This window comes from Durio zibethinus, chromosome 18 (genome assembly GCF_047325235.1).
Source record: "Durio zibethinus cultivar Kanyao isolate XHJ-2024 chromosome 18, ASM4732523v1, whole genome shotgun sequence".
Classification (NCBI taxonomy): Eukaryota; Viridiplantae; Streptophyta; class Magnoliopsida; order Malvales; family Malvaceae; genus Durio; species Durio zibethinus.
Genome location: NC_143179.1, coordinates 12753439 through 12769738, shown reverse-complemented (window position 1 = coordinate 12769738; position 16300 = coordinate 12753439). Strand labels below are relative to the sequence as shown.

Sequence of the window (16300 nt, the reverse complement as noted above, 5' to 3'; positions counted from 1 at the left end):
TATTAAACCTCATCAAAAAGTTATTGAGATGATTAATTTATACGATGTTGAGAATAAAAAAGAAGTCAAGTCGATACTTTATTCCTAATGGTTTATAGATAATGATTAGATGATCTATTTTGAGAATTCATTGATGTGTTCGCTTAGTCCTACTAAGATATGCTTGGGCTCAACACTGAGATAGTGGAAAATAGGCTACCCTTGAAGCTTAAATGTAAGCTAGTTCAACAAAAAGTGAGAAGAATGAAATCAAAAATATTGTTAAAAATTAAAGAAGAAGTAAAAAAAAAATTTGATGCATGCTTTCTACAAATGACCAAAGATCCTAAATGGGTGGCCAATATAGTACCTGTCCCTAAAAAAGATAAAAAGGTATAAATATATGTGGATTATCATGATCTAAATAGGGCTAGCTTGAAGGATAACTTTTCACTACCATATATTGATATGCTGGTAGATAATATAGCTTGACATGTGGTTTTTTCTTTTATAAATGGATTCTCTAACTATAATCAAATAAAGATAGCTTAAGATGACATGAAAAAGACTACCTTTATAACTATGTGAGGAACCTTCTATTATAAAGTTATGCCCTTTAGATTAAAAAATATTAAGACAACTTATCAAAAGGCTATGGTGACACTCTTTCATGATATGATGCACAAAGAGGTTAAGGTGTACGTAGATGACATGATCACAAAATCTTAAAAAAATGAGGACCATGTAGTTAACCTTAAAAAATTGTTTAAGAGCTTGAAGAAGTTTCAGCATAAGTTAAATCTATCCAAATGTACATTTAGAGCCAAGTTAGGGAAATTACTAGGTTTTATGGTTAGTAAAAGATGAATTGAAGTTGATCTAGATAAGATACAAGTCATTCAGAACTTATCTCTACCCAGTACACCAAAAGAAGTTTAAGGTTTTCTAGACAAATTAAATTACATTTCTCGATTCATTTCTTAGTTTACTTTCAAATATGATGTCATCTTTAAACTTCTTTGAAAGAACAACCTTGGTGAATAGAATGGAAAATGTTAAGAAGCTTTTGTTAAAGTTAAGCAATACCTATCAAATCCTCAAATATTAGTATCACTTATTTCAGGAAGACTATAAATTCTATATATGGTAGTACAAGAGAAGTCGATGAGATGTGTACTCAAACAACAGGATAAATTAGGTAAAAATGAAAAAGTTATTTATTACTTGAGCAAAAAATTCACGGAGTATAAGTCCAAGTACTCATCGCTAAAGAAAATATGTTGCGCTTTGATTTGGACAACTAAAAGACTTAGACAGTATATGTTTTACCACATTACTTGGTTTATGGCTAAACTTGATCCAATCAAGTACATTTTTGAAAAACCATCATTATCAGAGAGAATCGCATGATGGCAAGTAATGCTTTTCGAGGATGATATAGTATACATGACCCAAAAAGTGATTAAAGGAAGCATCATTACCGAATTCCCTACAGATCGTGCCATTGAAAGCGATGAGCCCATGAAACTCAATTTTTTGAATGGAAAATTAATGGCCATCTCAAGATTAGAGAAAGATAACGATGATGGAAAGTCATGGAGAATGTATTTTGATGGAACTGTTAATACCATAAGGCATAAAATTAAGGTAGTTTTAATATCTCTAACTGGGCATTATTACCCCATTACAGCAATATTGAACTTCAATTGTACCAATAAAATGGCTAAATATGAAGTCTGCATTATGGGATTGTAAGCTGCTTTGGATAGAAATATCAAGTTTTTAAAGGTATTCGGGGATTTCACTTGGGTTATTTATCAACTAAAGGGTGAATGAAAAACGAAAGATTCAAAACTTATTCCATACCATAAATACATTTCAAAATTATATGAGCAATTTGAGATAGTCCAATTTAAACATTTGCCTGGTGATGAAAATCATATTGTAGATGCATTGATCACTTTGGCTGCAATGATATAAATTGAGAATAATGTTGAAATATAGCCCTTTAAGTTAGATGTCAAGTATATGCTAGTACATTGTGCCAATATGAAGGAAGAAATAGATGAAAATCTTTGGTATTATGACATTCTATGATCCTAATGAGTCAACAATAACCAGATCAGGTAATAAAAAATGATTAGAGAGTCTTAAGGAGATTTGCTATGAGATTCTTCGTAGATGGTGAGGTTTTGTATAATAGAAGTAAAGATCATATGTTATTATGCTGTGTAAATGTCTCTGAGGTAAGAAAAATTATTGAAGAGGTACATGATAGTGTATGTGAAATATATGTAAATGGGCACATGATGACAAGATAGATTATGAGAATCGAATACTATTGGTTAATAACAGAAAGCGATTACATTGATAATGCTTGAAAATGTCACAAATGGCAAATTTATGCTGACAAGATCCACACTCTGTCCACTGCGTTGTATGTTTTGGCACCACCTTAATTATTCCTTATGTAGGGGATGGATGTCATTGGTCCCATCACTTCAAAAGTATCAAATGAGAATAGATTCATTTTTGTGATGATTGATTACTTTACTAAATGGGTCAAAGTAGTTTTTTTTACAAATGTAAATAAACTATAGATACGGACTCTCAAAAATGATCATCTTAGATAATGTTAAAAATTTAAACAGTAAGATGATGCACGAAATATATGTTCAATTCAAGATTAAGCACTATAATTCAGCTTCATACTACCTAAAAATGAATGAGAAAATAGAAACTGCATATAAAAATGTTAAAAAGATTCTAGAAATGATGACTGAAACATATAAAGATTGGCATGAGAAATTACCCTTCGCTTTGCATGCTTATCGAGCATCAGTACATTTTTTATCAAGGTAATTTCGTTCTTTTTAGTTTGCAGGATGGAGGCTATATTACCAGTGAAAGTAGAAATACCATCTTTAAGAGTCTTAAGAGAAACAAGATTAGAAGAAGTCGAATGGGTTTAAGAGCGCTCTGTGCAATTAAACCTCATCTAAGAAAAGAGGTTAGCGATACTTTGTCATGGCCACTATACAAAGAAAGATTCTGTTGGCTCACGATAAAAATATCTGATCTTGTCAATTTTGAAAAAAAAGTTAGTGTTGAAAAGAATCTTTTCAAGTTAACATGATGATAGAGAAATGTGGACTTCAAATTGGGAAGAGCCGTATATTGTGAAAAATGGTCTTTTCAAGAGGAGCCCTAATTTTATCGAAGATGAATGGAGATGACCTTTTTAATCCCATAAATTCTGATGGCATGAAGAGATACTTTGCTTAAAAAAAAGTTTAACTTAAAAACTCGAAAGGGTAGCTTGAACAAAAAAAAAATTCAATTTAAAAACTCGAAAGGGCGATTTGAACTATAAAAAAAAGAAAAGTTTAAGTTGAAAATTCAAAATGGTGGCTTATACTAAAGTGAGGTTTATCTAAGTTGAAAACTTGTATGAGCGACTTGGATAAAAAGGATACGGTATCATTTGCAAGTACATCAAACTCAATATTAGTGAATTTTTTAAGAATTTTGAAGTGCTGAGTGCATCATGTGGTTGAATTTTTGAAAAAATTTAAGATATGTTGTCATGATTATCTGATTATTTATCTGGAGGCATTGTTACCCAAAATAGCCATATTTATATGCCTTTATTTTGTCTAATTGCCATTAATTATAATCTGCTTTTTCAAATAAAGGATGTTTATTTCGTTCTAGTTATGTCTCACTTTTAATCCTTACTTTTTTTTTCTATTTAGAAGCTTCGCCATGAAAAAAATATATATATAATTCGCATCTTATATTTTGAAATTGGGATAATGACTAATAATTGAATAATGTCATGAGAAATTGTACATTTACTTTGGGAAAGTTGAAAAAGACAAAAGCAAATGATGAAGCCTTCAAGGTGTGGTAAAAAAAATGGTTTTGAAAATTCCTTTAAAAGGAAAGACGAGTGCCTACTTTCATTGATGAAAAGCAAATTTGATTTCCTTCATAAGAAGTATGCAGAAATTAGGATACAAAGGAAATGGTCTGAAGAACTTTAATACCACAATCAAAACTTTCATGCATATACATCTCAGATAGGACATGCATTTGTTTGTATTACCATGTTTTGATATTGGCTTAGTCCATATTATTTTATTTTCTTGACTCTCGACTTAATCCCGATCACCTGTTTTGATCTCAGTTCAGTTTGAATTATTTTATTTTTTTGACTTGCGGTTCAATCTTGATCACTTATTTTGATCTTGGCTTCGTCCAGATCATTTTACTTTTCTGACTCTCAGTTTAATCGTGATCACCTATTTGATTTCAGCTTGGTCCAAATCATTTTACTTTTTTGACTTACGGTTCAGTCCCTATCACTTGTTTGATTTTGGCTTAGTTCAGATTATTTTATTTTTTGTTTCGTAATACTTCGATCACTTTTTTTAAATTTTGACTTTCGGGCCCGGATGCAATGGCTATTGATGTCTTTGCATCATTTTTGTTTCATAGAAGTGTGCAAAGAAAGACAACTGTAGACACCTATTTTTATCCAGAGTACGATTGATTTGTCAATACGGATCTCTTTCAAATCGTCAGATCTCGAAGGGGTTCGTATTTAGGTTTTTAGCTTATTTCATTTGGGCTTTAAACTCAGTATTTGTTGATCAGATATGGGCTCTAGCCCAGCCCACATTGTATTTACTATTATTATTATTATTATTATTATTACTACTACTACTACTACTATTACTACTACTATTACGATTATTATTATTATTATTATTATTATTTATAATTTTATTTCCATTTTTCTTTTTGTTCTTTCTTTTATTCATGAGTTGACATTGATATAATTGAAAAAGGAAAAGAATAAATCGGCTATTTAGGGATTTTGAGTAGAAATCAAGTAGAAAAGGATTTAGGACTAATCAATTGTGATAAGATCCCAAGATTTGAGCTTGGTTTAACCTTATTCAAATATTAAAATTTTTACTAGAATAGGTTATAAATTGAGTGCGAAAATTACATACAGGAGCAAGGAAAAAAGGAATGAGAGTCTGGGTTCTAGGTTGATACTGTTTAGTCAATTTTACTTATGGTTAGTTAGCATTTGGGTTTCTGAGTTTGAAAAAATAAAATTATTAGGAATCTTTGAAAATTTTGAAAAAGGAAAATTTTCTAGAAAATTTTGAGAAAATTCTAGAAAAATCTAAAAACTTCTAGAAAAATCTGAGTTTTAAGTTGAAAGTTTGAATTTTTTGATTGAAGTTTTTAGTAAACTTTGAAATTTTTGATCAAATTCTAGTCAGTTTTTAGAAATTGGTGATCAAACCCAATTTCTGGCCACTTATTCTAGGGTTTCTAAAGAGAAGGCAGAGCAAAAAAAAACCTAGAAAGAGAGGGCTAAAAGATTCTTAGTAAAAGCTGAAAACCTTAACTTTTATATTTGCGTCGAATGATGCTGTTTCATTCAGCATAACCCACATCCCAACCTACGAGGATTTACGCGTAACTTGCTTTTGGACCCAACCTAATTGCAGGTTTTTCTTTTTTTAATTTATTTTTCAATTACATTTTTATTTATTTTATTTTTATATATTTTCTTATTTATTTTCTATTTCATTTTACTTGTTTTATTTTTTTAGATTTTTTTATTCTACTTGTTTTTAAATTAAATGATTTATTTTAAATACTTTCGTAAATTTCAAAAAAAGAATAAAAATAAAATATATATATATATAAATAGTTCTAAAAATGAATTTATGAATCCTACCAAACTAATTGAGGTTTTTTCATAAATTTAAATTTTTATGAATTCTACCAAACATTAGAGAATTTCATAAATTAATTGTACAAAAAAATTATTATTAAAATCCTTTGTACTTTATTCTATCAAACTATTTCAGAATTTGTATCTTAAATTTTATTAAACTATTAAAATATTTAATATATTTTCTAAAAAAGTAATCTTATAATAAAATCTTACCAAACTATTAAGAAATTTGCATCAAAGTAAATTTTACTAACATTAGAATATTTTACTGATTATTTCTTTAACAAAAATTTAAATAAATCTGACGACGGAGTTTTTTCAGAATGAGACACTAATCTCCATGACTACTCCTGAGGTGAGAGAATTATCTTAAATTGTTATCAAACTATTCGAGTAATATTGAGATTAATTTTTAATATTAAATATTTTGATAAATCATAAATATGATTGAGACTTGGATAATTTAAAATCAAACTGGTACCATCCTTTAGATGGGTGCTGTGAGGGTGCTATAATATTTCTCATACGTAACCACGCTCTTGAATTTAAAATCTGAATTCATGGACTAAAATCTACTATTTAAATATACCTAAGTCAATATTGAGATTCCTCTTTAAATCTACTATTTGATTATATGATCAATCACACCTAAATAAAAAAAATTTATGGTAATTATTTTAATTCATATTTAACGATAGGTCTACAAATTTATACATTATGACAATAAGTAATTTTAGAATTAAATTTAAGGTCTTCGTATTATGATTATCAAATGAGAAAAGTTATTCTCACTATTTATATCTTAATTCTAATAGTTGAAATATCTTATTTATCATAATTATTTATAAAAATAAAAATGTAATATATGTCTTAAAAATAAAAAATATATGTTTTTAATTTATCTTTAAAAATCTTATGTGCTTAAATTTTGTTAAATTCATAATTTTTAAAAATTTTCAAATTTTTTTGAACTCATTATTAAAATATGATTAAAATACATATCATCTTAAAAAATCAAATTGATTAATTTTTTAAAGTCAGTTTGATTAAATTTTTTTAAATAAAGCAGATTTGAAATGTTAGCTTTTTTATTTTTTTAAAATGAATTTCACTTCCTTTCCTATTAAAAAAAAAACCTACAAATCTTTTTGTAAATTTTAATCTCTGATTTGCCCTCATAAGACCAACAAAATCCCACCTTGAACATATGCTTTAAAATTTGTAGGGTTAAAATAATAAAAAAAATATAAAATATAAAATTTTATTTAAATAAATTTTTATATTTTTATTATATTTAAATAAATTCTTAATTTTTAATTTAAATCCAAATAAATTTTTATTTTTAATTTGTTTCTAATAAATTTTTAAAATTTTAATTTATACCAAATAAAATTTTAACATAAATTATTCTTTTATTTAAAATAAAAATTTATTTTAATACAAATTAAAATTTAAAATTTTCATTTAAATGAGTTACATGTAACATAAATGAAATAGCATAGGGGCTTTTTTAACAATTTAGACAGCTTGTAAAGAAACGACAAAGAGAAAGGGGTACATCACTGTCAATTCGTCAAGTCCAAAGGGCAAAATTTTCTACCCAAATCAAAATAATAAAAAAAAGCTCATATTTTTAACAAATAAGAAAAAATCCCTCTAAAGTCTCAGATTCTGGTTCGCTCTCTTTTTCTTTTCTCTGATCGGATTCTCCACCGAAAAGAAACCTAGCCGAGGCAGTTCCGATCAAATCAGGTAATCTTACACTTACTTTTCATGATTTCTAACGGCTCTGATTTAATTGATTTTGATTTTTTTCTAATATATATATATATATATATATTTGGTTTAAGGGCAAAAAAGATGGATGGATCAGGAGGAAGAGGAGGGAATGGAGTGGATAATGAATTACCGAATTACAAGCTTGGAAAAACGCTTGGAATTGGCTCGTTTGGAAAGGTTAAAATTGCTGAACATGCTTTGACTGGTCATAAAGTTGCTATTAAGATTCTTAATCGCAGAAAGATTAAGAATATGGATATGGAGGATAAAGGTAATTTTTTTAAAAAAATTTGAATGAATTTGTTTTTTTTTTCCCCTTTTTTTTGTTATTAATGATTGAATTTTTTTAGGCTTTGTTTAGTTGTTGAAGTAAATAAAAAAAAAAAAATCTTGAGAATTAAGAATATAATTTATTAGAATAACAAAATTCGTGACCTTTTTTTTCTGAATGATTTCTTAAGTTCGTTATTTTGAAAGATTGAATTTCTTAGGTTCTGTTTGGTTATTTTTTTGCTACTTGTTTTTTTGCTTTCAGAACGAAAAAAAGGCAATCAATTCAAGAATAACAGAGTGCATGATTCTTAAGTTCATTCTTTTGAATGATCGAATTTCTTATTGCTTTTATATTGGAAATAATTCATTGAGTAAAACAAAAAGAGAATATTTAGTGCTTTGTCGACCCATCTTTTGTATCAGTCATAGGTGCATGAATTCTTGCATCCAGTAGTTGAATTCTATGTAATTATTGATTGAAATAAGCTTAAGTTTTGGTGCAGTTGGAAGAGAGATTGAAATTTTGAGATTGTTTATGCATCCTCACATCATACGATTCTATGAGGTTTTAGAGACAGCAACAAAAAAAAAAAAAAAAGAATCTTTAGCGCTTTTTCGACCCATGTGCTGCAATAGTCATGGGTGCATGAATTCTTGCATACAGTAGTCAAATTTATGTAATTATTGATTATGGAGACTTAAGTTTTGATGCAGTTAGAAGAGAGATTAAAATTTTGAGATTGTTTATGCATCCTCACATCATACGACTCTATGAGGTCATAGAGACAGCAGCAGACATTTTTGTGGTTATGGAATATGTGAAGTCTGGAGAACTCTTTGATTATATCGTAGAGAAAGGAAGGTTGCAGGAGGATGAGGCTCGCAACTTTTTTCAGCAGGTCTGGTTGGATATTCCTGTTTATTAGTATTTATCTACTTTCTTTTTCTTCTTAGAAATTATAAATATGGAATCTTTGTTTGGAAGCAGATAATTTCCGGGGTGGAGTACTGCCACAGAAATATGGTCGTTCATCGAGACCTTAAGCCTGAAAATTTGCTTTTGGATTCCAAATGCAATGTGAAGATTGCTGATTTTGGCTTGAGCAACATAATGAGAGATGGTCATTTTCTGAAGACAAGTTGTGGCAGCCCAAACTATGCTGCCCCAGAGGTAGGAGTTTGTAAATTAAATTAGTGATGGATTTCTTACATTTACGGTCATGAAAAGGTGGATTGTTTATGGTCTTATTTTATTTAATAGAAAAGTTTATAATGTTATGATGGCATTTTCTAATGTATATGGATCTCCATTGTTATAGGTTATTTCTGGGAAACTATATGCTGGACCTGAAGTGGATGTATGGAGCTGTGGTGTTATATTGTATGCCCTTCTTTGTGGCACCCTTCCTTTTGATGATGAAAACATTCCCAACCTCTTTAAGAAAATAAAGGTAAGTGGCATCGAATTTTCATTTTTGTAAACTGAGATTTCTCTTAGGTCTCTGACAAATAAGTCTTGATTATATGCTTATGCTACCTGATCTTCACCTTGTTGTTTCTCTATCCTGTCAATAATTTCGGAATTAGATTTTCACTTTCAATCCTGTTTCTTACCTGCTTAAATCCTGAAATTGTTGATGCCTTGGAATTTACATTATTTGCCCTTTAGGAGGGCATATACACTCTTCCAAGCCATTTATCTCCTGGTGCTAGAGATTTGATCCCACGGATGCTTGTAGTTGATCCAATGAAGAGAATGACCATTCCTGAGATCCGCCAGCACCCGTGGTTTCAAGCACATCTTCCAAGATACTTAGCTGTTCCCCCACCAGATACAATGCAACAAGCAAAAAAGGTTATTAATTTTTTTTCTCCTGAGGTCAACTCTAGTTGTAGATATTCTTATGTACTTTTATATTAACCCCTGAAAAGGATTGACATGACATGAAAATCAACCATTATGGTCAAATAAATATACCTAGAGTGCATTTCATTGTAAAATTCTGAACTCTTGTCAGCTTTTGGATGTAGTTTTGCTACACTGTCATACTGTGGTTAGTGTTGTGGAGGAAGCCTTTTGAACACTCATGCCATTAATGCTAAAATGGGATACTTTTTTATCATTTTGTTCTATTTGCTCGTTATTGGACTCTTGGAAATAGGTTTGCTCCAATAAGTTATTTCCCTACCATTCCCTACCCACTAACATCCTCTTTTTGGTTGTTGACACAAGCCTTGACTTAATGCTTTCTGGATCATATTGGAAGATTTAGCTAGCCATTTGGTAGTGCCTGAGAACTTTTGAATTATGCTATATTAGATATTTTAATACTTGTTATTATGTCATGGGCTAGTTCCTGATTTAAACATAATTTACAGATTGATGAGGAAATCCTTCTGGAAGTGGTCAGAATGGGATTTGAAAGGAACCATCTGGTTGAATCTCTTCACAACAGAATTCAGAATGAGGTTTGACCTTCTCCAACTCGTCGTTTTCAGGGTTTTTAGGCAGTTTCTTATTGCATTCAGTATATTCCAGGGAACTGTTGCTTACTACTTACTATTGGACTATCGGTTCCGAGTCTCAAGTGGCTATCTCGGAGCTGAGTTTCAAGAAACTATGGTGCGTTTTTATTTGTATTTTTTCAACTTATTGCCAACATTGCTTATCTAAAGCTGCATCATGTTATTGAATTGATTATACTTATGAAAAGAAAAATTGAGACTCATGATTTAATAGAGTCCACTGTTGAGTGACCTACTTCTGTTACTTTAGTTGATTGAATTATCTTTCTTCTTTTCACATAGAGTTGAAATTCTAACTTGTTTTTTTTAATCCATTTTTCTAGGAATCAGGCTTCAACCGCATCCATCCAAGTGAACCTACAACTCCAGCTGTTGGACACCGTCTTCTGGGATATACTGATTATCAAGCAATGGGTTTAAGAAGCCTTGAGAGGAAATGGGCTCTTGGACTTCAGGTTGAATTTGTGATTTTCAAGTGATTTTCCCACAGTCAGCTTTCTATTACATTGATAGTAGTTACATGGGTGATTAGACATCAATTGATAGGCATTCTAAGGTCTATGCTTTTTTTTTTTTTCAAATAATGACTGGCCATATGAAAAATGAACTGTAACCAGCAGGATAAATGGGGTTGATACTTTTACCTAGTGAGAAGTTGGACAATTGAGACTATATTTAATATGTAGCAGATGTGGAGTTCCAGTAGTGGGACAAACATCTTTTATGTACCAAAGTTTGACATTGCACTGTTTTAATTTTTGTAGTCTCGAGCCCATCCTCGTGAAATCATGACAGAAGTTCTCAAAGCTCTTCAAGAACTCAATGTCTGTTGGAAGAAGATAGGGCTTTACAACATGAAGTGTAGGTGGTTTCCTAGCATTCCTGATCTTACTGAAGGCATGGTTAACAATCATGTGTGCAATAATCACTACTTTGGGGATGAATCAACCATTATAGAAAATGATGGTGTTACCAAGTTGCCGAATGTTGTCAAGTTTGAAGTGCAGGTAATCTATAACTGATTTTTTCTGATAGCAAATGAATTTTTTGAGAAAATCAGGTGTTTGGGGTTGAGACTAGATGATTTATGCTACTGCTTATTGTAGATTATCAAATGCCCTAAATAAAAGTGCTAACATATTTTTGCTGCCATGGATGCTGACAGCTTTACAAAACTGGCGAGAAGTATCTGCTTGATCTTCAGAGGGTTCAGGGGCCACAGTTTCTCTTCTTGGATCTTTGTGCTGCATTCCTTGCACAGCTCCGGGTTCTCTAACATGAGAAGCTTATATTTCTAAGAAACGCTGTCCATGAATCTCCTATGATGCAAGTGAAAAGGAACATTCGATGTATATAACTAGTTTCTTTTTCTTTTTCCTTTTTAGTTTGACTAAAACTTCACCTTTTTGTTATGGAACCCTCCATTTTAGATGGGTAAGTGTGGATTCTGTCCTCAACGCTAGGGTTGGCCAAGGCAATATTGTGTTAATCCAGGTTCTGACACAGTTTGCCTTAATCATAACTAGGGTTTCCACAATATTTGGAACCTACGGGAAACTTTTATGAATTATCATGATAGAATTAACCTTTGGTCTTTTTTATTTTTCAGCAAACTATGCTATTAATGTTCGCATAAGTCAAAAATTTTGATGGGGTTGGACCTATTTTTCACTCCCACTCCACTGTTAATGCAGTATTATCAGCATTCTGTTACAAGTCTCTTTCTTGCCTTATTTTTGGCATGACACATTGATTGAATGGTCTCTTATTTTTGTTCAAGCAAAAGCAACTGAGCATTCAATTTAGCTAAACATGCCTTGGGTTTCAGTTTTTGGGATTGATTTGGCAATTTTTATTTTTTTTGGCACGTAAAAGTTTTGGGTGATGGTGGTTTTCCCATTTAAGTGTTAGGACAGAATGTGGGTTTTAAAGATGATTTAGATTAGATTTACAAATAGTTCATCAAAGATGGATTTACAAAGGAGATTACTGGGATTTGAATCTAATTCTTATAAGCAAAATATTTGCATCTTATCAACTTAAATCTATCATTTGGAAGCATTTTTAGCAGCCAAACTATGCTGGTTTGGTGATTTTTGGCAGACATCATAAAACAATAATGCCCGAGGATCAAATCTAGTTTACTTCATCGGGATACATCGAAAAGAATCCTCTTTTGGCAATTAAACATCCATATACTTAGAGCAAGGGATATGAGGCTGCTTATTATTGTACACTGAATAAGGTCAAGGAGGATTTGAAATCTTCGATATGGAGATTACAATGACTAGGTCAAGCCTCGATCAAAACCGATAAAAGCCAAAGCCAGGCCTGCCTTGAATAAGTTATGAGCTGAATATCCTATATCAGTAAGTTAACCAAGCAGATTGGTGGAAGATCAAGTGAGCTCCAAAGAGATTCACCATCATTTCCTGTTGAAGACATATCCACTGAACTTGGAGATGAAAACCCCATATCACTTGAACTTGAAGAATCAAATGAACTTTTTGGGCTTTCCTCCTGTTTTTTTCCCATCATTTCTGAATCATCTCCTTTCACATTCTTCTCCATTTTGTTCTCCTTACATGCATTTTCAAGTTTCATTAATTGTTCTGGCCTTGCTCTCCCCATGACATTTTCTGAATCAAGCTTTAGCCTTAACAACTCTGGTATCCCATTGAAAGCATAGAGAGAAGCTGAGAATTTGCGTTCATATGTCATTCTCTTTATGGCATCACTAATCGTTGAGGGTTCATCTCCAAAACTCTCTGGCTCCATTGGTACCTCAATCTCTTCAGCAATCTGAAAAGGAGAGTAGTAACAAGATGATCCAATATCATCCACAAACTGGAAATCCAGTGCCTCCATATCATGGCCATCTTCTCCATCCTCTCTTTCTTCTCCCAAATCATCATCATCAGCCCTGGAAGATTGAACAGCATCACTGAAAGTGAAATTAGAATCCAATTCTCTCCTTTGAGAATCTTCATTATCACTTAAACATGATTCAAGGCTTGTTGTCGAGTAGTCAGCGGCATTTGCAGTTGTATTGTTGATGTTATCATTAAGAAAATCAGTAAACTCAGTATCCAAGAAATCTGTTGTTTCTTCTCTATACTCTTCTGCCTGCTGCATCAGTTGCCGGTTGATAGGTGGAGAAGTAGGCAAAGGAGCATAGGAATTTTCCCTTTCTTTAAGCCTTTGGAGAAGGAGATTAGTAATCTTTGAAGAAAGAGCCGGGGTTGATTTAGATGATGGAGAACAAGGCCAGAAGTTTGTCCTTGTATTGGCACCGCGAAGCAAGCAAGCAGCCTCATCATAGGCCCTGGCTGCTTCCTCTGCAGTATCAAAAGTGCCTAACCACACCCTTATATTCTGCATGGTGTCTTTAATCTCAGCAACCCATCTGCCTGATGGCCTTTGCCGGACACCAACAAATCGCTTTCTAGCTCTTCTAGGTCCTCCTAGTGCGGCTGCTGCTGTAGCTTCCTTCACCATTTCATCCCAAGCCAGTGTTTGTTCACTAGCAACATTTTTCTCTTCCACCACTTCACCAACCTTTCTTTTCCTAGCCATAATTCTTTTTCTTTGTATATCAAGTGAGTTTTCTTCTATTCAGTTATGGCAGTTGGCAGATAATTTGCTGCTTTGGTTCTGTTCTGTTGGTCTGCATTTATATGAAAAGGAGTGAAGATCCTGTCAAATGAGATATGAAAAGGTTTTAACTCTTGTTCATACCCTTTTGTTCTTTTTAAATTTCATCTCCATATCAAAACACATGGATGCTTCTTACTCTCTCCTTGAAAATCATGAAAAAATATTAAAATGATTGCTGCATTTCAGGCAATTTTGGCCTGACCAAGTCAAACAGGATCTTTGCTTCCATTTTGTAAGTTCTAAGCACTTTTTTTAATAATGCAACTCAATTTTTAGTACATTTTTTGCAAATAATCTAATAGCGTTTCAACTGTGGCATTTGGCACTTCTAGAAAGTTTGAATGTCTAGGACAAATGTATGTTACATGGACTCAAGATAGAATGTTGGAAAGGATATGTGTCCGAGATAAGGATGTTATGTTTTCGAAAATTTTTAACCTTAATTTAGGGATCCAAGTATCATACTCGTATGAATTTATAAGTGCTAAAGAAATGTTAAATATGAATACGTTAAGGTAAAGTGAAAAATACATGTAACACAGTCTCTAAATGGCTTGAACATGTGATCTTCAAACTCGGAGAAATTATATCATATTAGAGATAGCTGATACGAAAATTTGGTCCTGGAAACTTCAAAACATCCAATTACTTTACATTCTTCTTTGATGAAAAGTCTTGAAATGCTACCTAAATAACTCTTAGAAGATGTGTTTAGGACTGTTAATGTGGATTCATTGAATGTTTCATGTTGTTCCTGTTTTTCTGGTGTTGGTTATTTTTTTGTTATTCATGCTGGTGGTTATGGCTTAATCTTAGGATTATGATTTTAGTGGGTAGTTATTAATTAGGTTTTAAATTGTAATGTTTCTGATATTAAGAAATGTAACAGTGAGTAAAGTTTTTTTTGCTTCAAAAATAACAACATTTGGTATCAGAGCTCTCTTCTTAAGGGATTTGTGTGTGAAATTGACGCGTCATGGAAGCTGAAGCCAGTTTCTCCATAATTGCTCCGACGGTGTTTGACGGAGATAACTACCAGATTTGGGCAGTACGTATGGAGACATACTTAGAAGCTTTAGATCTTTGGGAAGCAGTGGAAGAAGACTATGAAATTCCTGCACTTCCAAACAATCCCACCATGGCACAGATTAAAGCACAAAAAGAAAAGAAGACAAAAAAATCAAAGGCAAAGGCCTGCTTGTTTGCTGCAGTCTCATCCATCATCTTCACTCGTATCATGTCTCTGAAGTCAACAAAAGAGATATAGGATTATCTCAAAAATGAATATGAAAGAGATGAAAGAATTAAAGGGATGCAAGTCCTTAACTTGATTAGGGAATTTGAACTTCAAAGAATGAAAGACTCCGAGAGGATTAAAGATTACTCTGATAAGCTTCTGAGTATCGCAAACAAAGTAAGGCTTCTTGGATTTGAATTTACTGACTCAAGAATTGTAGAAAAAATTCTTGTTACAGTACCTAAAAGATATGAAGCAACCATCACTGCCTTGGAAAATACAAAGGATCTGTCAAAAATTTCCTTAACAGAATTGCTTAACGTTTTGCAAGCATAAGAACAAAGAAGACTGATGAGGGAAGATACAACAATTGAAGGAGCTTTGACAGTCAAGCATCAAAATGTGGCCAAAAGCAAAAGAAAGAAGAAAAAAGATTTTGAAGGAAATGGGGCAAGTACTGCATCAGCCAATGCAAAAGGAAAGAATGAAAATCAGAAGAAATCTTATTCACCTTGCCAACATTGTGGAAAGAAGGGTCATCCTCCATTTAGATGCTGGAGAAGACCTGATGCTAAATGCACTAAATGTAATCAGATGGGGTATGAAGCTGTTATCTGTAAAAACAAAATTTTACAACATGATGAAGATACAAAGATTACTGATCAAGAGGAGAAAGATCACCTATTCGTAGCTACATGTTTCTCCGACATCGAATCAAGTGAGAGTTGGCTTATAGATAGTGGTTGTACTAACCACATGACACATGACAAGGATCTATTTAGGGAACTAAGCAATGCAAACTAATCGAAAGTTCGAGTTGGTAATCGCAAGTACATAACTGTGAAGGGAAAAGGAACAGTTGCAATTTCAACTTGTTCAGGTACAAAGTTCATTTCTGATGTATTATATGCCCCTGAAATTGATCAAAACTTGTTAAGTGTTGGACAACTAATTGAAAAGGGTTATAAAGTTGTGTTCGAAGATAAAAGTTGCTCGATTAAAGATGCAGTTAGCCAAGATATTTTCAAAGTAAAAATGAAAGGGAAGAGCTTTGCTCTAAATCTATTGGAGGAGGAGCAAATTGT

General features: G+C 32.0%; 2 protein-coding genes across 4 annotated transcripts; one reads left to right on the top strand and one right to left on the bottom strand.

Moving 5' to 3' along the window:
• Window positions 1-7385: 7385 nt before the first annotated feature.
• LOC111299634 (SNF1-related protein kinase catalytic subunit alpha KIN10-like) lies at window positions 7386-11922 on the top strand. Of its 3 annotated transcripts, none has more exons than XM_022894940.2 (11): window positions 7386-7495; window positions 7604-7793; window positions 8510-8694; window positions 8784-8966; window positions 9115-9246; window positions 9465-9650; window positions 10175-10264; window positions 10335-10418; window positions 10645-10776; window positions 11086-11328; window positions 11487-11922. In XM_022894940.2, exons 2-11 carry the CDS (start codon window positions 7604-7606, stop codon window positions 11595-11597), a joined length of 1536 nt encoding a protein of 511 aa, XP_022750675.2. In that variant the 5' UTR covers window positions 7386-7495; the 3' UTR covers window positions 11598-11922. The 3 variants fall into 3 exon arrangements, with proteins under 3 accessions (XP_022750675.2, XP_022750674.2, XP_022750677.2); XM_022894939.2 differs by having other exon boundaries at window positions 7594-7793; XM_022894942.2 differs by lacking the exon at window positions 9465-9650 and having other exon boundaries at window positions 7594-7793.
• Window positions 11923-12588: 666 nt separating this feature from the next.
• LOC111299635 (uncharacterized) lies at window positions 12589-13897 on the bottom strand. Its single transcript, XM_022894943.2, has one exon. It carries the CDS (start codon window positions 13895-13897, stop codon window positions 12683-12685), a length of 1215 nt encoding a protein of 404 aa, XP_022750678.2. The 3' UTR covers window positions 12589-12682.
• Between the last annotated feature and the right edge of the window lie 2403 nt (window positions 13898-16300).